The 27,237-nt window shown below is 39.9% G+C and overlaps 1 protein-coding gene across 1 annotated transcript in view; it reads left to right on the forward strand.

The window, feature by feature from the left end:
* Positions 1-9,372: 9,372 nt before the first annotated feature.
* The window catches only part of TICRR (TOPBP1 interacting checkpoint and replication regulator), a gene marked incomplete at both ends in the record, with an annotated part of 50,122 nt that continues 32,257 nt past the window's right edge, over positions 9,373-27,237 (forward strand). The window contains 9 exons of the mRNA XM_082648099.1: positions 9,373-10,035; positions 14,685-14,964; positions 16,016-16,260; positions 17,577-17,811; positions 18,717-18,846; positions 22,461-22,600; positions 23,436-23,654; positions 26,123-26,274; positions 26,884-26,981. Coding sequence (XP_082504225.1) covers positions 9,373-10,035; positions 14,685-14,964; positions 16,016-16,260; positions 17,577-17,811; positions 18,717-18,846; positions 22,461-22,600; positions 23,436-23,654; positions 26,123-26,274; positions 26,884-26,981 — 2,162 coding nt within the window. The remainder of the gene's footprint in view (positions 10,036-14,684; positions 14,965-16,015; positions 16,261-17,576; positions 17,812-18,716; positions 18,847-22,460; positions 22,601-23,435; positions 23,655-26,122; positions 26,275-26,883; positions 26,982-27,237) is intronic.

Raw genomic sequence — 27,237 nt, forward strand, 5'->3', positions numbered from 1 at the left:
ATTCCCATCTTGAGACTCAATCCAGTTCAGTTAGAATCTGTGGAGGTGGGACCAGCTTTGGGTATTGTTTAAAAGTCCCCAGGTGCTTCTAATGTGTAACCAGGGTTAAGAACTACTGGTCTAGTCCAACCTCCCCATTGTAGAGATAAAAACACACAGGGGGAAATAAAAACAATCTCAGAAAGGTTAAAAGAAATAAATATTTAAAGTGACAGGGAGAATTTAGTGCAAAATAGGTGCCCCAAAGAGGGAAGCTATTATTATTTCATTATTTCTATTATTGCTCTAGACAGGGCTGGCTTCAGGGACAGGCGACTTGCACAGCCACACAGGCCCTCAGGCTTGGTTTAATGCTCTGCTGTTGCTGTTTTGAAATTTTTAATTTTTTTTAACAAGGGGGTCCCACATTTTTCACTTTGCACTGGCCCTGGCCCAATATCGTACAGCTCTTGAAAGCAGAATGGATCATCACCCCTCTAAAGAAAGATGAGGAACACACTCAGAGCTCAGAGGCTTGCTGGGTGTGGGGCTGACCTGGGTTCATTGCCCAAGGAGGTTCCTTCTCCTGTTCATTCCATCACAGGGAGAAGGCTGCCCTTGCATCTCTTGGAAGAAGCAGTGTAAGAGCTTCAGAGCTCCCTCTCACTATCTGTGAGAGGCCCTCTGAGCCTCAGTTTCTTCATCTGTAAAATGGAGGAAATAATGCCTGTGAATTATTGTGAGGAGTGTCCAGATGCATGACTGTCCCTCTAGATGCTGGAAATATGTGACTTCCCATCCCTTTATTGGGAAGAGGGGGATCCTTGTGCTCCCAGTACAGCCTTGTCAAGTCCTTTTTTTCCCCCCTGGGAGGCCCATCATTAAGTTCCCAGACTTCAGCTTTTCTCATACAAACTAAGAGGAAGTAGTTCTGGGGAAAGGTTTCGTTCTGGAGCAGGGTGTGTATGCTTCAGAGCCCTTAGTGAAGTGTTGCTGCTACTGCCCTCTGGTGGTAATATATCTGTATCTGCCCAAATTCCTAACATCCTTCCGGGAAATATAAAAATGCTTGATAACACACTACAATTCAATTAAAAAAATAATTTATTGCTACTCTGCTAGACACTAGGGATGCAAAGATGAATAAAACACAGTTCTTGCCCTCATTGTTTAGAATGTGAAACAAACTCCTAAAGAGGTAGCTTGAATTATAGTGCAGTGTGATATTTTAATAAAAACAATGACTCCCGACTTCTGGTTCCAAACAAAATGGAGTAGACATATTTATTCCTAGCCTTCCCACTAGTAAAAGCTAAATATCCCCTGGACATTCCACATAAACAAACAGAAGAAGACTCTGAGAGGTTGAGAGAAGAGGCAGACTGGCTAGGGCTCTCTTGAGACCCAAGAAATGATATGGCAGTGAGTACCCTGGGTTTCCTTTTTGCCTTTTATATCTAACTGGATACTGGAGAAGCTGGCAACCTAATACGTCAATGGAGGCAGGCAAAAAACAACAAAATAACAACAAAGCCTGCTCTCTCTAGTCAAAAGACGAGGAAAGAGGGCTTCCCTGGTGGCGCAGTGGTTAAGAATCAGCCTGCCGATGCAGGAGATACGGGTTCGAGCCCTGGTCTGGGAAGATCCCATGTGCCATGGAGCAGCTAAGCACCACAACTACTGAGCCTGCGCTCTAGAGCCCGCGAGCCACAACTACTGAGCCCTTGAGCCACAACTACTGAGCCCTTGAGCCACAACTACTGAAGCCCGCGTGACTAGAGCCCGTGCTCCGCAACAAGAGAAGCCACCGCAATGAGAAGCCCGCGCACCGCAACAAAGAGTAGCCCCCACTCACCGCAACTAGAGAAAGCCTGCGTGCAGCAGTGAAGACCCAATGCAGCCAAAAATAAATAAATAAATAAATACATTAAAAAATAATAATAAAAAAATAAAATGAACTGCTTAAAAAAAAGAATGAAACAGAGGCTATCACTACAAACATTGCAGACATCATAAAAATAATAAGAGGATACCGCAAGCAACTCTACCCACATAAATTCGATAAGTTAGACAAAATGGACCAATTTCTTGGAAAACACAAACTACTATAAATCACCCAACATAAAATATATCATTTGAATAGCCCAGTAACTAATAGAGAAGTAGAATTTGTAATTAATAAACTTCCCAAACTCATTTTGTAATATTTAGTTGTGATAAAAATACAAAATATAAAATTTATCCTCCTAATCCTTTTTAAATGTACAGTTCAGTAGTGTTAACTTTATTCACATTGTTGTATAACAACTGCCCAACTCATTTTATGAAGCCAGTGTTCCATGATACCAAAACCAGACAAAGTTAATGTAAGAAAATAAAGCTATAGACCAGAATTCTTTGTGAATATAGATGCAAAAACCTTCACAAAATATTAACAAGGAGAATTCATCCATACATAAAGATAATTATATACTATGACCAAGTGGGATTTATTCCTGATACCCAAGGCTGGTTCGATATTAAAAAATCAGTCAAGGGACTTCCCTGGTGATCCAGTGGTTAAGGCTCTGCGCTCCCAACGCAGGGGACAGGGATTTGATCCCTGGTCAGGGAACTAGGATCTTGCATGCCGCATGGCATGGCCAAATAAAATTTAAAAAAAGAAAAATCATTCAATGTAATCTACCATGTATACATACAAAAGTCTCATGATCATATCAATAGAAGCAGCAGAAGAATTCGACAAAATTTAACACCCATTTCTGATAAAAACTCCCATAAAACTAAAAATAAAGGGGAAATTTCTCAACTTGGCAGAGAACATCTACAAAACAGCTAACAACATACTTAATGGTAAAAGGTTGAATGCTTTCCTCCTAAGATCAAAAACAAAGCCAGGGGCTTCCCTGGTGGCGCAGTGGTTGAGAGTCCGCCTGCCGAGGCAGGGGACACGGGTTCGTGCCGCAGTCCGGGAAGATCCCACATGCCGCGGAGCGGTTAGGCCTGTGAGCCATGGCCGCTGAGACTGCGCGTCCGGAGCCTGTGCTCCTCAACGGGAGAGGCCGCAACAGTGAGAGGCCCGTGTACCGAAAAAGAAAGCCAGTATGTCTGCTTTCATCACTTTTACTAAGCCAGCTCAATTAGGCTAGAAAAGGAAATAAAAGGCATATAGCTTGGAAAGGAAGTTGTAAAACTGCCCCTATTTGCAGATGGCTTTATGGGTTACCTAGAAAATCCCAAGGAATCTACAAGAAAAACAAAAAACCCCCAAAACTCTCATAGAACTAACACATGAATTTAGTGAGGTTGCAGGATACAAGATCAACATGAAAAAATGGATTGTTTTTCTATATGCTAGCAATGAATACTTGGAAACTGAAGTTAAAAATACAATACCATGTGCAATTGCTCAAAAAAAAAAAAAAGACTTTAGGTATAAACCTAGCAAAACACATATAGGACTTGTATGTTGAAAACTACAAAACAAGTTTTCTTTTTAACCAAAAAAATCAAAGATCTAAATAAATGAAGAGACATTACCATGTTCACATATGTATTGGAAGACTCATAGTAAAGATGTCAATTTTCCCCAAATTGATCTATAAGTTTAAAGCAATTCCAGCAAGATTATTTCTAGATATAGGTAGGCTTTTTCTAAAATTTATATGGAAAGGCAAAAGGAACTAGGAGAGCTAAAACACTAGGAGAGCTGCCACATTATCTTACTATAGACAGAGGTTGTCTCCTCCCACTTTAGGCCGATACTCAATGCCTGCATTAAATTCTTCATGCTTTAGGGACTTCCCTGGTGGTCCAGTGGTTAAGAATCCACCTTCTAATGTAGGGGACGCGGTTCGATCCCTGGTCGGGGAACTAATACCCCCCATGCCGAGAGGCAACTATGCCTGTGCCCTGCAACTACTGAGCCCACACGCTCTAGAGCCCGTGCGCCACAGCTAGAGAGAAGCCCGAGTGCTGCAACGGAAGATTCCCACGTGCCGCAACTAAGACGCGACACAGCCAAAAATAAATAAATAAATAAATGTTTAAAGAATAAAATAAAGTCTTCCTGCTTTAAATACCTAGAATGGTTTCTGAGTCCTGCACTGAACCCTCAGCCCTTTTTTTCCAGGCAGTTCTCATCATCTTGATTTTAACCACTTACAGCTCTGTATATCCCCTAAGCTGACCCCATCTCCCACCCTTCCTTGATCTCCCTACAGTGTCTTCTGGAATGGTAGTGTACCAGGAACAAACTCCCCTATGTCCTCAGCCCTTCACCTTCCTGCTCTACTGGAAACCTGGCTAATGCCTGCAGATATTACTTCCAGTATAGTTTCCCCAAGTAAGGGCTGTTTTCCCTTTCACACCCCTTATTCCACCTGGCCTGCAGGTGGCAGTAGCTATCCTCCTTTCCCCTTCTCCATAAAACCCCAGCCTCTGACATTAGACTATACCCTGCCTCCTTGTCACAGTCATCTGTAGATCTCTTCCTCTTCACTGAACATTTTGGCCACTGGCTCACTGTCTCTCTCCACCACTGCTCCTGTCATCATTCTTTTGTTTGTTTTGTTTTTGTTGTTGTTGTTTTCTTTTATTTTTTGCAGTGCGCGGGCCTCTCACTGTTGTGGCCTCTCCCACTGCGGAGCACAAGCTCTGGTCGCGCAGGCTCCTGGGCCCAGCCGCTCTGCGGCATGTGGGACCTTCCCAGCGGGGGCACGAACCCGTGTCCCCTGCATCGGCAGGCGGACTCTCAACCACTGTGCCACCAGGGAAGCCCTGTCATCATTCTTGGTAACTTCAGCATCTGTGAAAATGATCCATCCAACACTAGACCTCTCGGTCAATCATAACAATCTCCCCAAATTCCCCAGCCTCCCTTGCAGCTAGAGGTAGTGCTATGTGACCCATTGAGACTTAAGTCTAAATCTGACGGTGGGGTGGTTTCTGTGAAAGCTTTGCTTTCCTGCCGTGAGATCTGCTCTTTTCTTCCTAACTTGAATATGAATGGGGTGTATGCAGCCTTCTTGTGATTATGAGCATGTGGAAAAGGCAGGAGGATGGCACACTTGTTGGTCCTGACATCATTCAACCAAGGAACTCACACCAGAAGCCACTTACCTCCAATCTTCTTGTTATGTAAAGGGAAAAAAGCTGTTTTTTAAGCCATTGTGGTCAAATTTTCTGCCCTCGCAGCTGAAATAATTTATAATCAGTAAACATCTCCCTGGCGCACATCCTCAAATCCCTCACCTTCCTCTTTCACCTATTGTTCTTGTCCAGCATCACCAAATCCTGGGGTGTCTAAGGCGGCAAGTCATTCCCCAATATCCGTTCTCCCCTTTTCCCTTTAGTAATAGAACCGCAAAGTTGTCACAGAGCCCATGGTCACCCAGAAAAAGGGAGGAGCCCATCCTTCTCACCCACCCAGACATCAGGCTACTGCACTACTGCAATCCTCTCCCTCCTCAACCCTTTTCTGTATCATCAGATTTTCAGTCTTTCTTTTTTTGGCCATGCTGCGCTGCTTGCAGAATATTCCCTGACCAGGGATTGAACCCACGCCCTCAGCAGTGAAAGTGCCAAGTCCTAGCCACTGGACCACCAGGGAATTCCCCTTCACTCACTTTTTTTTTTTTTTTTTTTGCGGTACGCGGGCCTCTCACTGTTGTGGCCTCTCCCGTTGCGGAGCACAGGCTCCGGACACGCAGGCTCAGCAGCCATGGCTCATGGGCCCAGCCGCTCCGCGGCATGTGGGATCCTCCCGGACCCGGGCACGAACCCGCGTCCCCTGCATCGGCAGTCGGACTCTCAACCACTGCGCCACCAGGGAAGGGGAGGGGAGCCCCCACTCACTTCCTGATCATTCCCAACCACATACATTGTAATGTCTCCTACCTTAAAAATACACACACACACACACACACATACACACACACACACACACACACACACACACACACACACACACACACACACACACACAAGCTTTCCCTGGCTACCACCTCATTTCTCTGCTCTCCTTTATGAAAAATCTGTTGGCCGGTGAGAGCAGTGAGGTAGGTGTCATGGTCAGTGGGTGTGTGACAGAACTTGCAGAATGGGAGAGAATGGTTTGAAAGTAACTACCAGAGGCAGTAGTGGAGCATTCTTTTGAGAAATACTGCATTGCCAACACTCCTGATGGCAGACAGGATGGATGATAGTTTATGAAAAGAGATGGACCCTGGAGAATGAATTGAAAAATGATTGACTGGGATTCTGAAGAAGTTTTAGGAATACTTTAACCAATTAATTTTGCTTATATTCTTGTTTTCTTTCTTTCATATGTACAAGAGTGATAAATGATTTTTTAAAAATTATGTCTACATAAATCTAAAGGAGTTCTTTCATATATAAACCCCTCAAATTTGAAGTGATTAGAAAACATTGGGTTATTATAATTGGCTAAATTTTTCTTTTAGTGTGACATAAAATAATAAAATCTCACTACCTATATTATCCTACAGTTGATAAACAATAAAAACTCAGATAAATGTTTACCTGCTCTATGAAGCCTCTGCGAAATACTGTCTAGTACACAGTGAACACTCAATAAACTAGCTCTCACTATGACGATCTTCCAGTGGGGGTGGGAGTGTAGTTTTCTAGTGTCTAACTGGACAGACCAGTGCCTTAACCTTTTCTCTGGTAAGATTTTAAAAAAATTAAGGACATGTATATCTCTATTTTTCGTCATGATTTTGCATTTGGCTCCAATTTTGGAGCACTTTAGTCCAAATATTCCACCACTGTCCCCAGTGATGTGGAACATTTCCTCTGCTGTTTATTTCACAGTATAGATATAAGCATTTAGCAAGTTGCTGTTTTGATTGATATGTGACCTCTTTAAAATAGGAATCATTTTACTTTTGTCACTACAAGAAAGACGCTCAGCTGCTGAGTTTTCACTTAAATTAGTTAAGCAGTATGGCAAGGACGTTTTTTACTTTTATTTTAAATAAAATGTCTTTTAATTAAAGAGACTTTGAATGTGTTTGGGCCACAAGCTCACCCCCCTCTATTTCCCATTTATCACTAATGCCCACCATGTCTCATTTCCTTTACCTGTCTGGTGCCTAAAGGCAACCAAATTTTCCAGCAATGATAAAATGCTTCTCTCACACTCTCATCCTTCCCAGCCTGGTGTGAGGGTGGCATATCTGGAAACCCCAGCTCACTGTGATGGTTTCTTTTTGGATGGTTTCTTCTTTTGGAAATACTAAACATTCAGTTTAGCATTGAACTGTCTCTTAAGCATTCTGTGTATTTTTGTTTTTAATTCCTCCTAGGGAAAAATATTATTCTTCCTTTACATCCATTCCTCACTTCCACTAACAGTAGGCAGATAGGCAATAACTTTTCGTTAACTAAATAAAAGGGTAGAAGACAGGGAGCGAAAGAAAAACAAATATTAAATAAACAAACAATCTTTAAGGGAGATTGTTGAATGGAGAGGGAAGAAGAAATGTGGATTAAATAGCCAGATCCTGTCACTGTTTTCAGTGAAGACCTAACCAATCAACCTTACTCTTAAAAGTATACTAAGTCCCTCCTTATGAAGCTGGTTTTTCAATCTAGGTTGCAAGCATTGCACCCTGGGAACCTGCTTTTGGGAATCTGAATTTGATTCCATTTGTGGTTCTGCTGTGTATAAAATCATGGCAGAGATTCTTCAATTGCTCTGAGGTTCAGTTTCCTCTATTTATAAAAGCATGAGTTTAATAACTCTTTAGAAGTTTACTTTGGCGAATAGGGAGCAAAATCCTGTCCCAGGGCCTTTGCATTTGCTGTTCCCTCTTCCTGAAACCCTCTTCTCCCAAATGTCCACGGTGCCTCTCTCCCTATCCTGCATACTCCTACCTACTTCATATTCTTTTTTCCACTTAATTCTTCTCCAAAGATTTTATCACCACCTAACATATTATATCTTTTACTTATTTGTTTGGCTCCCCTTATTGGAATGTAAGCTTCCCAGAGGAAGTATAGTTAGCTCTTTTGTTCCCTGTAATGACTATTTGTTGAATGATGAACAACACAATGGGTGTGTACAGTTTTAGTAAGCACCTGACACATTAAGACTAAAAAATGTTTGTGACTCTAAAATGACAGTCGGTGGATCAGGAAAAGTCCATGAATAAAATAAATTGACAATCTACTAAGTATCATTGGTGGTCTTTCTTGAAACAACTGGTTCAGAGAATCTCAGGATTGGAAGGATATTTAAAGGTAGGCCAGTCCTAGCTAGAGAGAGTTTAAATTCTCCTCTGCTGTTAGAACCAATAATAGGGATTTCTCCCATCTAGAGTCACAACCTTCTCTACAATTGAGGATTCTTCTATTTGCAACAAAAAGATCCTTTTCATTAAGAATATTCCCCGCCTCCTCGAATGTAAAAGTAAAATAAAAATATAGAACTTTAGAAAATTAAAAGAAAAAAAAACTTTTAAAAATCACCATCTCGTTACCCAGATACAATTAAAAACAACTTTCAGTACACAGTATTATCTTAACAGTTTAAAAATATACACATAGGCAGATAGAAAATTTGGGGATCTCATTGCATGTGCGGTTTTGCAGTTTTTTCCATCTAACATTACATATAAAAACATTACTTTAAAAAGCTGCACGATGTTCCCCTTGGGGGTGCACCATGCCTTATTTAATCATTCCCAAGCTGTTTCCTTTTTTTCTCAAATTAAACTTTTATCCTGATCTTCGATTACCTTCTTCAAGAGAAACGCTTAGAAATTACTAGGGCAAAGGAAGTGAACTTTTAATTTTTAATATTTTTTTCTTAAATTACAGAAAATTTAAGTCTTCCCCATCAGATCCCGCTCCATAGAAAGTCTAGGGTGGCTTTAAACCAGTTCGATTCAAACCATCCCAAATTCTCTTCCCCTACTATTTTCAGATCTTAGTAAACCTCTCCCCGTACCATCGCACGGCCCCAGTCCTCCTTCGTAAAAGAGAAACTTAAAGCCACAGGCCCCCAGCACCGCCTCTTTAAATTTTAAAACGAAGGCCCAGGCCAATGAACGTTAAGTTTCTCTCGGAACACAGCGTCCCGCCCGCCGTCCCGCAGTCCACCAATCAAGCAGGGCTCTTCTCCATCACCCTTCCAATCAGAGCCAAGGATGAAAGTTGCTCACGTCCCTTACGTAAGGCAAGCGACCAATGGGAGCTGACCTTGGGGGTTAGCTCCGCCAATGCCAGCAGCCCTTGGAGAGCGCGGGAGGCTTTCGACCAGGGTTCCTGAGAGAAGCAGAGAATGGCGCTGGTTCTTTGAAGTGAGGGTCTAGGAGAGAGCGGCGCCGGCCCCGGCTCTAACCCTGAGGCGGCTGCGCGGCCGACATGGCCTGCTGTCACAACGTAATGCTGCTGCTGGACACCGCGGGAGGCGCCGCTGTTGAGAGCCCAGTCCGGCGGGTCGCCCTGCGCCTCCTCACCTACCTGAGTTGCAGGTTCGGCCTGGCCAGGGTCCGCTGGGCCTTCAGGTTCTTTGACTCTCAGGGTGCGCGGAGCCGGCCTTCCCGCGTGTCTGACTTCCGCGAGCTGGGGGTCCGCTCCTGGGAGGACTTTGAGGAGGAGCTGGAGGCCAGGCTCGGGGATGGCGCCCACGGCGCCCACCTGCCGGGCCCGGCGCCCAGGGCCACCCACACGCACAGTGCCCTTATGGAGACGCTGCTAGACTATCAGTGGGACCGGCCCGAGATCACATCGCCCACGAAGCCGATTCTGCGTAGCAGCGGGAGGAGACTGCTGGACGTGGAGGGCGAGGCCAAGGAGGCCCAGTCTGCGCTCGGCGGCTTTGTGAACGCCGTCTTCCTCCTAGCCCCCTGTCCGCATTCGCAGAGGGAGCTGCTGCAGTTCGTGTCCGGGTGCGAGGCCCAGGCCCAGCGCCTGCCGCCTACTCCTAAGCAGGTGATGGACAAGTTGCTGCCCAAGAGAGTCCAGGAAGTCATGATAACCCGAAAAATCACCTTGTACTGGGTGGATACCACCGAGTGGCCTAAGGTAAGATTACACAGCGAACTCAGATTTTAGTACGTGGTGCTGGTGCTGATGAACCAGAACTTGACAGCATCTGCAGAGCAGCCCGTGGACCCAGAATGAGACTAACATGACCAACAGGTGTCCCTTCAGAAGGAAAGTTCTGGGGTCACAAAGAGGGACATTCATCACAACGGGATAGGTAGGTCCTCGGTACCTGAGTAAACGCGTTTGAGGTCCTTCACAATTTGGGCCCTATCTGTCTTCCCAGACTTAATCTTTCCTACACACGACCCTTATTCCATACTGTTGAAACAGTTTACTTGGCCAACAGGCCTTGACGGCTTGTTTTGTCTTAGCAGTGAAACGCCACTGCTCTCTCTTCTGTGCCAGTTTAAATCACACTCATTCTTTAGGGCCTTTGCCCACATGGCAACTACTCAATCTCAACTTCTGAATTTCCAAACACTTTTGTGGCACTTACCCTTTCTCCATTATATGTTCCAGTCGTGCAGTCCCTCACCTTCCATCTAGCCTAGAAATAACCTAAGAGGCAGGCACACACATCTCTGTATCTCCTGCAGATGTGTTGTTGCTTGTTATAGGTGTTCAGAAAATATTTGTTGACCAAATGAACAAATTCTTATGTACTTACAGTCCTAAATGGCTAATTTGGACTTTCGTTGAGGCAGTGGAGCTCCTGCTCCAGTGATAAGTATAAATTTCTACCTCTATCATTTTCTTTCTGTCACTTCACTTTGTCAATAAATAACTTCATTTGAGGAGCCACTACATTGAGTACCGACTACATTGTTTTAGCTGCTGGGGATGCGGTGGTCAGCAAAGTGGAGTTTACCTTCTGGGGGAAGATATATTAGACAGGTATGGTTAACAGATTAAACAGATAAACAAGTGATAGGATTTCAAATAATGCTCTCAAGAAAATAAAGCTGAGTAAGGGGCTGACGGTGGGGCAGAGGAAGTAGAAGCAGGAGACAGTTGTAAATAGGGTCGTAGTCAGGGAAGGCCTTTTTGAACAGAGAACTGAATGGTGAAGGAGGAGGATAGTGAAGGTTGGGCAAGAACTTTCCAGGCAAAGAGAAGAGCCAGTGTAAAGATTTGAGCTGGAAATGAGCCTAGTTTGTTTCAGAAACAAAAAGGCAAGGAATGCTGAAAACTAGTAGGCAAGGACAAGCACAGTAGGAGAGGAAGTTAGAAGGTAGCAGAGGCATATCTGTAGGGCCAAGGTAATAAATTCGGATTTTGTTCTAATAGTTGGGAAAGTGGCTTAACCAGGTGAAAGATGTGATTGCATCTGTTGGAAACATATGTCACTAAAGTAGGAGTGGGTTAAATTGCAAGGTTGCAAATGGGAAATGAGCAGATACTTAACACAAGTAGTGATATAGTGGGTTAAAATTTCCAAATTGCTTTCACATGCAAAGCCCAAGGAAGACTTAGCAAATGCAATGTAAGGCAGCAGTGGCTGGTCAAAAGAAAAGGAAAAGGCAAAAGTGTTTAAGGGAATGGTAAACATTGACGGAGAAAATGGAATCCTAAAACTTAGTTTGTTTAAGGCAGCAAATCAGGTGTTGGACACAACACATAAGGGCTCGATTTGGGATAGTTGATATTAAATCACATCAAAGACTTAATGCTGGAATTGTATTTTATCAGATATTGGCTAGAAATAAGTCTTAGCAGATTGGGCTTGGAGATTCTTTTTTTCTTTTCTGAATGGCATTAAAATAAGTAGGTTGACAGGATCTTTTTAAAGATTCTTCCAGTTCACACATCCCATCATCTGTGGAGATGGGTCTTCTCTGAGGCTTCTTACATCTATTATGTTGTTTCCCATAAGAAAAAGCCCATCAGATAATCTTAAGCTTTTCTGGAATTTTTTTTCTGGTGTAGATCTGTCTTTTCCTGTTCAAAAGCCTCTGCCTAGCCGCACTGTGGAGGCAAAAGGGAGACTTAGGTTCTGTCCTTGGGGAGCTCTCACTATGAGGTAGAGAGAAGAGAAGAGAAATTCCAGGGTCTGCCATGTGGAGCTTACAGTCTGGGAAGTAAAACTGGGAGAAACAGACTCAGGGAGGAGGGAATCCAAGCACACATAACTCTTGCAAAGATATAGGATAGAAGGGAGCATAAGAGACCTCTCTCACATTTTCCACTTTATGCTAACCCTGATTTACTCAACAGATACCTGTTGTTGAACAAACTGCGAGGTATGCTGAGTACTGGGTGCACCATTAGTGAGCCAGATGGATGTGGTCCCTGCTGTCTTGGAGCTTATAGTCTTGTGGACGTTTATAAATCCCTAAATTTGAAACTACCACTAGGACTTGTCTGTTACTTAGCCCATAATGTACATAAAAAAGAAAAATGTAGCCATAATCTATATACTGGTTGTGGGTTTTTTTTTTTATCATGTTCATATATTTTTAATCAAAGCTTATGTCCTTTTCAACTCCTTTTAAAGTTTTACTTTTCATTTGCCAAGCAGTTTTTTTTTCCTGGCTGGTCCTCTGACTGAAATAATTTCAACAATTTTTTTGTTTCCCTTTGGCAGAAAATCCTAATCAGGATCTATGATAGTTGAACTGACTTAACCATTCTCCCCCTTGGCAGTGAGCACAGGTGTGGATATATGGGTGGTAACATCAAATACTAATTGATTAATCTATCACAGCATTTTCCAAACTGATAGGCATAACCAAAACAAAAGTTTGGCAGTACATTACTTATCTTCACTACATGTGATAGTTTCTGTTGTGCTCTGATATTTTCTTTCCTGGTTTTTTTCTTTAACACTGATCTTAAACGATTCAGTTGATTCATCATAGGGTCCATCCAAGTTCATCAGGATCACCATCCTCATTTTAAAAGCACTACCCAAGAGAGTCGTGGGTTCTTAGACTGGACTATCATTGCCTTGCTGTGAACTTGGGCACCCTTTGAACTTCAATATAATAGAAAGTTTGGAGAGGACCTAGAAGACCCTTCTAGTTCTAATTTTTCACATTCACATAGCAATTTGTGGTTCACAGTTGTCAACTCACCTGTGGAGTAGGCAAAGCAGCACGATCAATGTATTCTAGGGTAGGTGCGCCTTTATGTTCCCATAGTACCTGCATATTGTCATGGTACATTGTGATTCTGAGCCAAATATTTCGTGCTATTGCTTTTTTACTCACCCCACCCTTGACTTTAAGATCATAGAAGACAGGGACTATGTCTTGCTAGTTCATGGTATTATCATCCTGAGTCCTTGGACTCTTTAATCAATAGAAATTGATAAGAGGCCAGATGAGAAATTCAGGCAAGGCTTTACTGGGACTCGTGCTGCACAAGGGAGTAAGAACAAGAAACAGGGGCCCTTCCTACTCCCCAGAGAAGGGCAGGGGCCTGATTCCTTAAATGGGGGTGTAGTAGGAGCAGATTGGTGGGCTGGGCAGGAGGCGTAGCTTAGGTGATCTGTGCACCCCCTTGGTGCTGTGTGCAGGGATCATGCTCAGTACCCTGCTTTTGCTCTCAGCACCTCAGAAATGGCAGTTGATTTGTGGCCTTTTTGTATCCTATTGTTCATAATTGCCCTGACTGCATGCAGTTATTTTTAGTCCCTTATAGTTTCTTTGTATTCGTTTGTTCAGGTGCAAGCACTCCAATAAAGGGTCCCATGTCCCAGCCTATCTCAATGGCACATAAAGGTTGCTCAATAAAAGTTTGCTGAAAGAAGGTTGGATGAAGAGTCAGCTATGTGTGAAGGAGTGAGGAATGGCTTTTACAGAGACAGCAGGGTTTGAGCTAGGTAATGAAGTATAATAAGCATCCAGTTGGTGAAGATGGAAAGGGAATACACAGCAAACAGAACTAGCAAAAACATGGAAGCATTGTAAAATGTGGCATGTTCAGGAAACAGCAAATGGTTCGGTGTGCCTGGAAGGTAGGGGTGGGTGAGGGAAGGATAATGTGTTTGGAAATATTGTTTAGAGCTGGGTTGTAAAGGGCTTTATGGCTATACTGTAGGGCAGTGGGAAGCCCTTCAGAGTTTTTACAGAAGTAGCATGATTGGATATGTAGTTTCGAAGAATACTTCTTAAAACAAAGGAAAGATTGGAGGCAGAGCACAGACTGTAAGCTTCAGTAAGAGTCCAGGGTTTAGTGAAAACACTGAAGATAGAACTGAGAAGACCTGTTTGGTCTCCACACAGACCCGTGGGTGTGGGCAGGGTGGGTGAGTCTCTGGTGATCACCTTCTAAGGGAGGTGCTCCTGCCTCTCTCCTGTGACACTTGGCCGCTGTTGTGTTGTGGAGGACGATTTTTTTTTATTAATGTGTAATGACTTTGCATTCCTTCTAACGTTTTATGATTTATCCCTCGTGAGTTGCATCACTTCTGTTCCTTGACAGAATATAGAATTGAAGTGCTATTTTCACTAAATAGGTGCTTTCTTGAAGGCATATTATATAGCAGTTATTCAAGGCATATTATATAGCAGTTATGCAAGTAATGGGATGCTGGCCATTATTTGTGTTTGGTTCAACAAATACATTAATTGTGTAATTTGATCCTTTAATGTACATATCAACTTTACTTTCTCCTGATTTCCCTTAGCTTTATGAATGCCTAACTTACAATAACCCAAGATTCTTTGTAATTTTTATTTTAGTTGTGGGAATCTCCGGACCACCTTGGGTACTGGACAGTATGTGAACTGCTCCACCATGTAGGAGGCACTGTCTTGCCATTTGAAACTTTCAGCCAGGATTTTACTAAAGCTGGGGAAACACTGCTTGGTAGTGAAAGAAAGCTATCAAGGGAACCTCACCTCTCTTCATGGATTTCAACTCTGCCAACTGATTCCACTTTAAACTGTTTGCTCTATAATTCTCCTGAGTATGAAGCCTCATTTCCACAGGTGGAAGGAACATTATTTTTCCCTGTTGAAGGTAAGCAAATAATACTTGGGGCCGGGGGCGGGGGAGGAGTGGTGATGGGGTGGTTGGTCTGGGTTTCATTCATTTCTGCAAGTCAGGCCCATGAATTCTTTAGAATTTAGAATTTCCAGCAGCCTAAGCATTCCATTAACGCTTGTCATTGAAAGATATCTAAGCAAAATCAGAGATACCACAGGAAAGGACTAAAGTTTGGTACAACTGTAAGCCCATGTAAAAAGGACAAGTGAATGTTTTTAAAGAGTTTCCCAACTTTTTGCAAAGAAGGATAATATTGTTCAGGTGCCCAAGCAAATGGGTAGTAAGGTTTCACTGCTTCATAAAAGAGATTGATAAATTGAAGATCATAGAAAATCAGTGATTGACTCAGAGAAGAAATAACAAATTAGTCAATTGAAGCAGAAAATGGTGCCTGGTACCAGGAAGAGCCAGCATGTCGGAATCTTCATAAATTTGCTTTATCATATGATTTGCTATATAGTGAATCTAATTTCTGAATCATTATGTAGTCACATAAATAATACCATATAGAGATATGTACATAAAACTATATTATACACTATGGACAATTTAAGGAAATTTCAAGAGTAGTTTTGAAACTTTCAGCCAGGATTTTACTAAAGCTGGGGAAACACTGCTTGGTAGTGAAAGAAAGATGTTAAGGGAACCTCATCTCTCTTCATGGAAAGCAGTTTTGTCTTACATGGTCTTTAGAATTTAAACTCGTAAGATAGGATGCACTGTATTTTATGGATTTAAGAAGCAGTGGGTTTTGTGTGTGTTTGTACTGCTTGAATACTTATTTCTAAGTCATAATTGAGAAGTTCTGATATCAAGTCACACCATTGTAATTCCAGTCAAATACAGCTTTTCCTATAAAACTGAATGAACTTAACTATGATAGCAGTAGAATGAGGGTTGAAGGGTGAACTAAGTGACAATACTAGTACCTCGGCTGGCAATCTAATTTTTTTTTCTTACTATTAAATCTCTTATTAGGAGCTACTTCTTATATTAGAATTTCAATATTCTTTATTTCTAACAGGCAAAGAGATTCAAGATCAAGAAACATGGACAGTTACTCTAGAGCCCTTGGCCATACATCAGAGACATTTTCAGAAACCAGTCAGAATTTTTCTAAAAGGCACAGTGACCCAGTGGTCCCTCCCAACAAGCTGCACTTTGGGCACTGATAGCTGGATGCTACAAAGTCCAGAGGATAACAAATCAACTCAAAGGATGTTATTTCAGCAGCTGGTAAACAGGCTGACTGCTGAAGAATTACATCTGGTAGGTATCTTCCACGTGGCAAGTTATTCTGGTCTAATAACACACTGGTAAAGTGAAATAAGTGCATTTATGAAATGCCAAGGAGTGCCCTACATAATACAGTCTCAGTGAAACAGATGATATTTTTGCAAGTCTTATAGCATCGTGACAATGCTCATTAGTGAAGAAACAGCTTATAAAAATTGCATGTACCTTGAATCCAATTAAACCAAATTATATTCACATAGGGAAGAGGCAGTGAGCCAAATGGAATGATTATATTAGGGCAGTGAAGTGATGGGTGGTTTCTCATTTTTTAAATGTTGCATTGTGTATTTATTACTTTTACGTAATAAATATATTTCATTTTTAAAAAAAACTCTACATTGTAAAATTAGATATACTAGTGTCCAGTAGTTATACAAATTTAGTAATGTCTTCTGAAAAGGAATACATACATACCCAGATTTGATATAAATTTAGTAATGTCTTCTGAAAAGGAATACATACATACCCAGATTTGATATAAAGGTGATGCTAATTTTTTAACTACCAGTAATTCCTTACCTTACTTTGCCTTTTGCTTTTGTAAGCTCAGAAAGCTTTTATCTTCTGGATTCCACTGTAAAACATTCCAGAGAAAAACTGGGTAGTCATTTGGACAGTTGTTATTCTAAGAGTTTTGTGCTCTGACAGAGCACTGGAGTCAGGGCGTCAGGTGACCTGGATTAGATCACAGCTCTGCTGCCCACCATGTGATCTGAATAAATCCCCTTAAGTGGTAGAATTGATTCTTGGTTAAGAGCATGGGTTTCAAATTCATACACTCTTGGCTTCTGCCTCTTATTAACTGGGTGACAAACAGGTTGCTTATTCCTCAACCTCAATTCCTCCTCTATAAAATGGGGATAATAATCTTTTTTTTTTTGCTGTGCCTCATGGCATGCAGGATCTTAGTTCCTCAACTAGGGATCGAACCCGTGCTCCCTGCAGTGGAAGCACAGAGTCTTAACCACTGAACCGTCAGGGAAGTTCTGATAATAATCATTTTTACTTCAGAGTGGTTATGAGAATCCATTGAGTTATAATAAGTACATAATAAGTGCTTAGTAAATATTCCTAATAACCTTAGGCTTTTCTTATCTGTAAATTGAGGGATTAGGATTAGATGATCAGTAAATTCAATGCTAGCACTAATATCCGTGAAGTCTGTCTTTTCCAGTTTTCTCTTTTATATTAATCATTGGGTGAAACTATCATTCTGTTTTTTACTAAACTACATGCCTTTTTAGACATATGTCAACAATATTCCCAACTAATTAGATCTTTTTATGTAGGTTACCAGTGTGGACCCTGGTGAAGGCTGGCCCCCCATCACTGGAGTTATTTCCCCCTTCTCTGCCAGTGCTACAATTCTCACTGTGTTCCACACCAAGGAGACTGAATTTCAAAGACATTTTCTCCAAACAGTTGTGGCAGAGAGCCCCCAGGATTCAGCTTCCCTTTTTTCTGAGGTTGTGGATGGTGTATTGAATCAGATTCACAATTCACTTGAAGATCCTGCTACCTCAGGTAAGCTTCTGAAGCAATAACTACCATACTCTAGGTTAGTGGTTTACCATCTTTTCTAGCAACATAACTTTTTTTCAATGTGCTCTTAGTAGAGCCCAATATCTGTTATAAAACAGATAAAAGTAGGCTACAATATTTCTGGCACTTTAAATCATTATTTATAGAAATCCTGAAGCAATTCTGAGGAGGCCAAAGGCTCTGTGAAACCATTTTGAAATCGAAGGTATTTTTTAATATGTTTAATAAAGACTACATGTAAAACTGTTATGATTCTGTCTTCCACTTTTTGCACTGTTACTGATATGATACAAACCTTATTTATGCTAGATAGATATAATCAATTTGATAGTTCTTCCATTCACATTTACTCAATAGATTTATTGAGTGCCTGCTGTATGTCAGGCTCTGTTCCAGGGGCTGGGAGTACATTAGAGAAGAAAATAGACAAAGGTCTCTGTTGTTAAGAAACTTATCTAGTCAGGGGAGACAAGAAAATAAATTAAATAAGGAAATTATATAGTATGTTTGAAAGAGTTAAGTGCTATAGTTATAAAGCAGAGAAAAAAGAATAGGAGGGTTGTAATTTTAAACAGGCCTTGTTAAAAAAGTGATATCTGAGCAAAGGCTTTGAAGGAAGTGATAGGGAGAGAACATTGTAGAAGCAACAGTAAGTGCCAAGGTTTGTGTGTCTGGTGTGTTTGAGGAACATTCAGGAAGCCTGTGTTTGCGCATTTTTCATAGACAACATAGGCCTGTTGGGATTGGGGGTGCAGCTGAAGGAACATTGTTAATGATGTCCTTTAGAAGAATGCAGTCAGTCCAAGGGAGGAGCAAGTGCTTGGAATTCTCTGCTTTGCTTCTAATGCCTCTTTTCCTCTTCCATCTCTGCTTCTTTGTTTCTGTAGCTCCGCCTACTCCAGAATGGGCCCAGCAGGAGCTTGGCCGCACAGCTCCCTGGAATTCCTCTGTTGTGGAGAAGTGGTTTCCTTGCTCTAACTTTAGTGGTGCCAGTTCAAATTTGATGGAGTCATTTTGGTAAAACTTATTTTTTTCTCTGGGTATTGATTATTGAAGTCAGCTCTCAGTTATCTGCATGTGAGTTTGTTGTTGTTTTTAACAGACCACCCTTTCTGAGTACAGTCCAATAATATTAAAAACTACAAATGGAGAATATTGTTTAATGGGTATAGAGTTTCAGGGTTTTTTTTTTTTTTTTATTTTTGCGGTACGCGGACCTCTCACTGTTGGGGCCTCTCCTGTCGCGAGCACAGGCTCCAGATGCGCAGGCTCAGTGGCCATGGCTCATGGGCCTAGCCACTCCGTGGCATGTGGGATCTTCCTGGACCGGGGCACGAACCCGTGTCCCCTGCATTGGCAGGCGGACTCTCAACCACTGTGCCACCAGGGAGGCCCCTAGAGTTTCAGTTTTACAAGATGAATCCTGGAGATGGATGGAGATGATGGTATTATGAATATACTTAATATCACTGAACTATGTACTTAAGAGTGATTAAGATGATAAATTTATGTTGTGTATTTTATCAGAACTAAAAATTTAGAAAAAGTTAATTACGAAAACAAAATACACTCATAGATGTCAGAAAATATTTAGTATTAAATCTCAATAAAAAAGGAAAATAGCAAACTTGAATAATGCAGTTAAATTTATACTTAAAGGAAAATTTAAAGTATCTTTTGAAGAGAAAAATTAAAAACCAATTAGCTGAGACTGACACACTTAATACAAGAGAGTAAACCCAAAAATTAAAAAAAGAAGGCAATATTAAAAATAATAAATAGAAGTCAAGAGAAACAAAAGATGATTCTTTGAGAAGCCAAATAAAATAATCTATAGCAAGATTGAGCTACTTATATGAGCAGTCATAAATAATATTGGAAATGTAAAAGATATGGCAGAAATTCAAAATATTAAGAAGTTGAGGTTTATTTTTTCCATAAAGATACCCAGTTGTTCCAACTCCATTTGTTAAGACAATCTTTTTCTCAATCACTGTGGCACCTTTGTCAAAATCAGTTGACCACCAACGTGCAGGTCTATTTCTGGAAAGAGTCTAGTCCAGAAATTATGTTAATAACACATTATCTTGAGTACTGAAATCAGGTAGTCTGTGTCCTCTCAACTTTGTTCTTTTTTTTTCTCAGAATTGCTTTGGCTATTTTGGACCCTTTGCATTTCCATGTAAATTTTAGAATCAGCCTGTTTCCACACACCCAAAAAAAGCCCGCTAGGATTTTTGATTGAGTGTGTATTGAGCTTATAGGTCCATTTGGGAAGAATTGACATCTTATAATAATGAGTCTTCTGATTCATGGACATGGTACAGCTCCAAAGGACTAAGAGCATAACAGGTACACCTTCCCATATGAGATAGCAAAATTTACCATAAAGCTGTAGTAAATAACATAGTGTGGTATCGGTGCAAGGATCAACAGATAGACCAGTGGAGTAGAAGCAGCAGGGAAAGAATAGACTATTCAGTAAATGGTGGTGTTGATGATTGGCTATCCAGAACAAAAAAGATAAAAAATTAGATTTCTACTTCACAGCATACATAATGATAAATTCCAAATAAACTGAAAAACCAAACATGAAAAGTAAACACTTTAAAATTGTAAGAAGGAGAAACACTAGAGAAGAAGATTAGGCTAAGGGTGGATTTCTCAAATAAGACCTAAAAAATTCAAAGCATGAAGGAACATATATGACTATAATGAATTTTAAAATGTTTATATGATGAAGACTAGTCATAGACTCGGGTAGCTGTAATCCATATAACCAGCAAAGCATTAGTATCCAAATTAGTACAGATCTCCTAAATATAAGAAATATAATAGAAACTTGGGCAAAGAATGTGAACAAGCAGGGTTTCCCTGGTGGCACAGTGGTTAAGAATCCACCTGCCAATGCAGGGGACACGGGTTCGATCCCTACATGCTGCAGAGCACCTAAGCCCATGTGCCATAACTGCTGAGCCTGCGCTCTAGAGCCCACAAGCCACAACTACTGAGCCCACACGCCACAACTACTGAAGCCCGTGCACGTAGAGCCCATGCTCTGCAACAAGAGAAGCCACCGCAATGAGAAGCCTGCACACCGCAATGAAGAGTAGCCCCCGCTTGCCGCAACTAGAGGAAGTCCATGCTCAGCAACAAAGACTCAATGCAGCCAAAAATAAATAAATAAAATAAATTTAAAAAAAATTGTGAACAAGCAATTCATATGAAGAAATCCAACAGAGCAGTAATTTGGAAAGATACTCAGCATAGGCAAATGGAAATTAAAACCACAACATGGAAAAACCCACCAGATTCTATTTTATAACTATTAGATTGTGAAAAATTAGCATGTGGGGAAATGAGCACATTTTAGATGGTAGAAGTGTAAAATGGTTACAACCATTTTAGAGAACAATGTTCCTAGTAAAACAGAAACTTCACATACTCTGACACTCAGCAATTCTACTTCTAGGTGTCTGCACTGAAGAAATTTTTGCACAAACACAAGGAGAGCTGTGCTAGAATATTCATTTCCAGTGGAAAGGACTAGCAGACTCTCAGCAGGGAAATGGATAAATAAATTACAGTATAGTTATACAATAGAATATTATACGTAGATTAGTAAAACTGAATAAACCAGAGCAACACGTGAAAAATAGGTTGAGTGCAAACAAAATTGCCAAAGGATGGTGTTGTATGATACCATTTTCATAAGATTTACAACATGTGAAACAGCAGTTTGTTCGTTTTGTTACATATATATGTCTCTGTAAATAAGGTACACAGGAATCTAGGAATACCTCTGGGAGGAAGGGATGGGAAGAAATTGGTTGAGGCTTTCTCTGTGTCCATGAATGCTTAATTTTATTTAAAAAAAAATCTGAAGCAGATACAGTAAATTAACGGGGGGGAAAAAGCAACCCTCACTGCTCAAGGAAATACCAGCACACTTAGGAGAATTAGGCTGCTTCAGACCTGCTGCTGGTATGAACTAATTCAACTAATGGCACCATAACTTTCTCCTACTTTTAAGTCAGATGATATCAGATAATGGAAGATAATGAAATAGAAATAATACATTTTGAAAGTTGTGCTATTTTCATTATTTCCTTAGTGACTGATATTTAGCTGTAGGCGGGAAAGCAGTTAATAACTAATCATCTCCCCTGCCCTATTTCTTTCCCTGCTCATCAATCCCAAATTAGTTTACTAGAGTGTGAAATAATTATTCAAAAGTTATTCTGATACTCACTACACTGTATTACATCATCTTGTACTTTAATATATGGAAACTGGGTAAAAATTGTGGAAGCCCAGAAGTGAGTGAAATAGTTAGCATAATTAGACATGTACCCTAGGACATGAAGAATCTTATTAATAAAAGTCAATACTGTATGTAATAATACATTAATGGTTTTGTGAACAGGTAGCTTCTGCCCATGAATTTGTACAAATCATAAATGAGAAGAGGGACATTTTCCCTCCTGAGAAAAAATACTTGTGAAGGCATCTTGTGGAAACATCTTTTGATTAGCTTTTAAAAGGATAATGAATATTGTTGTTGCTGTTTTTAAAGCATTTTGGAAAATCAGAATTTCAACTTTGTACTAGACATCTTGACTTATTCACAGGTTACTACAGGCTGCGTCATCTAATAAGGAAGAGCCTTCCAAAACTGAAAGTGAATTGACACGTTGCCTCTCTGAGCTCTACCAGAGAAAGTCTCGTGAAGAATATACTGTGTCCAATCAAGAAGACAGCAAAAAGAAGCGTAAGCACATAGAAAGGCTGTTTCTTACAGACTTTTTTGATAGTGTGTTTTAAAAGATTGATATTCCTTAAAATGAAGTTGAAATGGTAACTGAATAAAGAAGGACACGTTCTTATATTTCATATTTTAAAGTAATTATATTAGTACAGTAGTGATTTTAAAAATCTCCCACAATCCTACCTTCTTTTTTTTCTACCTTCTTAATGAGTTAAACCATTTTTGTTTTTAGTTGTAACAGAAATTTAAATACAACTTTGTGTGCTGCTTATAATTACTTGTTTATCTACTACTTTGCTTTTTTAGTTACCTCATTGCTTAACAAAATTTGCAAATTTCTTATGTTGTTGAACATGTAGATTGTTTTCAGTTTTTACCATTATAAATAATACTATAGTGTACATCATGCATATGATTTACCTTTGAGTGATTTCCTTAGTATAAGTTTCCATGAACAAGTTATTCATGGAAAAGGGAGCTCTGGATGCAGACTGCTTAATTGCCTTTCAAAAGAGTTTCATCACAACTCTGTGACTACTGGGTAACACCAAAATGAGTCAGTTCGGCATTTGTCTGTTGTCTGTTTGGCATTAGATGTAAAAATCATCTAACCACCTTGAGATATTTAGTTCCTAAACTTCAGTTTAAAAAAGAGCTCTTTTCTACCCCGTGTTGTAGGTAGAAAGAGATGCAAGAACTACCTAATTCAGATCATTCTGAATGGATATACTTCATTTCAATACTCCTTCACAGAATATTTCATCTGAATTAAAGTAGTTCTTGATTCCACAGACGTAAAAGTTATTTTACTTTCCTTCCCACGATGTCGTTTTGGTAGGAGGTGTCCCTCGTACTCCAGTGAGGCAGAAGATGAATACCATGTGCCGTTCCTTAAAGATGCTGAATGTTGCAAGACTGAATGTAAAGGCTCAGAAGTTACATCCAGATGGCAGTCCAGACACAGCTGGGGAGAAAGGGATCCAAAAGATAGCCAATGGAAGAACAGCAGATAACTTGGGAAACAAAGGAAGAACACTAAGAAGTTCTAAACCTAAAGGTATTCCTCAGTTCCATTGCATTTTGGTATCTAAATTCATGTTTACTCTTCGGTACTCTCATATTTTTAAGTTTTAATCATATCCCTCGCTTAATGAACATTTATTGGCTATCTACTGTATGTCCACAAGTGTGTTATGGGGAGTACAGTAAATAAGATAGCCTTAGATTTATGATCCAGCTACAAAGAATAATAATGAACATATATATATATATACACATACATATACACAACGAATTGGTAAAATGAATACGTAAGAGAGCCAAGAGACTGTAACAGAAAATACTTGTTCATTTTGGAAGTAAAGACATACTAGGAGTCAAGAAAGGGAAAGTCCAGTCTTGAGCAGAACAGGCTGAGAAGGCTTTTACGGAGCCAGTGGAGCCCAGGTTAGACTTTGAAGAATGAGCAGAGTTTAGAAGGCAGAAAGGTAAAAGAAGTGTGTGCTAGATGGAAGATTAGCATAAGCAAAGTCACAAAGAAGGGCTGTGTCTTGGCCCTTTAAGTGGTTAAAGAAGTTTTATACATTTGTGAATGAAGAGAAGGGAAAAGGTTCGTGAATAATCTAGGGTTAGATTATTGAGGTCTTTCAAAGTCAGGCAGAAGAATTTAGTCCAGTAGCTTTTATTTTCCTATTTGTTCTTTTTTCTTATTTAAAAATGGATTGAACTACAGTATGTTTCTCATTCTCAGGGTACATTCTTAGCTCACACTGACAGTGCCAGTACTGTGGGGTGATTGTGACAATAGCTTATGAACTTTGGGCGATAATTACCTGATGTCACCTTTGAGTCCTTTTGAAAATTCTGGAATGAAAGTTTTCTGCTTCTTTAAACATTTTTTTTTTCTTGTGGAATACTGGATCATAGATGATAATCAGTTTGAGTGAGATAGCACATCTTCGATGAGCTAGTATGGTATACCAGAATGCAGATGGGAGAGCAAAATTAACAGTAATGCAAGACAGTGTGGCATTAGCATAATTTCTGGACTAGATCCTTTCCAGAAATAGACCTGCACAACAGTGGTAAATTGATATTTGACAGTAGTGCCCCCAACAATTCAACAGGACAAGGATAATCTTCAACAGATGGTGCAGGAATAACTGGATATGTTTATGGAAAAATTGAACTTAAACCTTATCTCTTAATAGTATTTTGAATTTGTTTTATTTTCTTGAATCATCTTTGTTTTTGTTGCTCTCTCATTTCTTTTTTTCCTACTTAATTCATTTCTGTTTTTATCTTTATTGTTGCCTTCTTTATTATTTGGATTTACTCTTTTGTGTTATTTCTTGTGTTGGACCCTTAGCTAATTCGGTTTTTGAATTTTTCTTTAAAAAGATAATTTGTCTATAAATTTTCCTTTAGGTATAAATTTAGCTGCATTATATAAGTTCGCTATATTCTGTTTTCATTGATACATCTAAATATTTTCTGACATCTGTAATAGAAAGGAGTGTTTTATTTTTGTAATTAGCTTTTAATTTTTTTGGACTGTGCACAATGTGTTCTGTAAGATATTGAATCTTTAATATTTGTGGAAACTCTATGGCCTAATATGTGATTGTTTTGTTAATATTCCATGTGTACTTGAAAATAATGTGTATTCTCTAATTTTGGGGTACTTGGTTCCATACATATTCATCTTAATATTTGAATATTCAAAATCCTTATTAATTTTTTTCTACTTAAAAGAATCTATAACTGAGATGATTGTATTATAGTCTTCCACCATGTAGATGTCTAAATTTCCTTGCAGTTCTGCCAATTTTTGCATCATATATTTTGAGGCTTTCTTTTTAGGTCCATACAAAATCATTTATGTTTTCCTTGTGATTATACCTCTATTCCTTTATTTCCAATGTTTCTTTGTCATGTGTTTTGGGTATGTCTTTTGTAAATAGCATAATTTTTTTTTTAAACCCAACCTGACAGTTTCTATCTTTTATTTAACCAGCAAGTGTATTCGTAAAATAAATATTTATAATTATTATGATTACTGATAAGCTAGGGTGTATTTTAGTGTCTTATTTTGTGCTTTCAATTGTTTTTTTCCTTTCTAGCAGGCTATGGGATTAATCAAGTTTTCTTTATGCATCTTTTTCCTTTCTGCTAGGTTTGTATAGTTTATTTCTTCTCCATTACTGGTTATCCTTAAATTTATAACATGTACACGTGATTTGCAAACCCTTAAAATTAATCACTATCTCTGAACTTTTCAACCTCAGCATTTTTGACATTTTGGACCAGGTAATCCTCTGTGAACTATAAGATGTTTAGCAGCATCCCTGGCCTCCACCCCATTAGATGCCAGTAGTACCCTCCCTCTCCCCACCAGTCACTGCCACCCAGACATAGCCAGATGTCCCCCTGGGCAGCAAAACTTCCCAGTTTATAACCACTGGCTTAAGCAGTACAGTGACTTCAGCTGGGTCTGATGATCAATGTGACTTTTTTTCCCCACAGATTTTAAAACTGAGGAGGAGCTACTATCTTACATACATGAAAATTACCAAAAGACTGTGGCCACAGGAGAAATCGTGTTGTGTTCATGTGCTCGGAACATGATCTCAAACATTAAAGCATTCCTAAAGTCCAAAGGCACCAAGGAATTAGAAGTAAGGGAATCCGGATATTGTTGTTTGTCATAACAATGTTAGTTGCTTGTTGGTGGGTCTGGCTCATATGTCTTGGAAAATATCTGTTATGCAGTGCACATTTCAAAAATGATGAGTGAGGGGGTGAGCACAATTCTAGGTCTTGGAAGATGGACGTAGTCCACTGAGAAGGCAGAAATCAAGGAAATGGGCCAAGTGGGAGTAATTACATGTACTTCCCTTCCAGTGAAAGCTCTATCCTCATCTGAGTTGCATGTTAGCTGCATGAATTAAGCCAGTGGTTCTTAACCCTGGCTGCACTTTAGAGTCACCTGGAACATTTCTTTAAAATGTTGATTCATTTTGCTTAGACTTCTCAATCACTACTTTATGGAATCTTCCTTTTATGAAAGTTCAAATCGGCAGGCTTGCTGTATCCATGCCCACTTGCTCTCAAATACTTTTCTACATGTTCTTTTAAAAAATATAAAAGAATATTACACTATTTTTCATTCAAATGAAAGAAAGAGGATGTACTTCCCTTCTTAGGGCATTAGTCAGCTGTGAAGAAATTAGAAATAATGATAAGCATTAATATTAATATTCTCCTATGTAATTTTGTATTTTCAGATGAACTGCCTACATCAAGTAAGAAACAACCTCTTGAAAACTAGCAAAAGTCTTCGACAGAATGTAGGAAAACTGGATAAAGACGATAAAGTCAGAGAGTAATTAACTACCTTTTTAATTTTTCTTAAAGATTTATTTATTATGATTTTTAAAATTTTTGGCTGCATCGGGTCTTAGTTGCAGCATGCGGACTCTTCCTTGCGGTGTGTGGGCTTCCTTCTAGTTGTGGCACACGGATTCCAGAGTACGTGGGCTCTCTAGTTGAGGTGCACGAGCTCAGTAGCTGTGGCGTGTGAGCTTAGTTGCCCTGCGGCATGTGGGATCTTAGTTTCCTGACCAGGGATTGAACCCACG

This window comes from Grampus griseus (genome assembly GCF_964374135.1).
Source record: "Grampus griseus genome assembly, chromosome: 2".
In the NCBI taxonomy this organism is placed as follows: domain Eukaryota; kingdom Metazoa; phylum Chordata; class Mammalia; order Artiodactyla; family Delphinidae; genus Grampus; species Grampus griseus.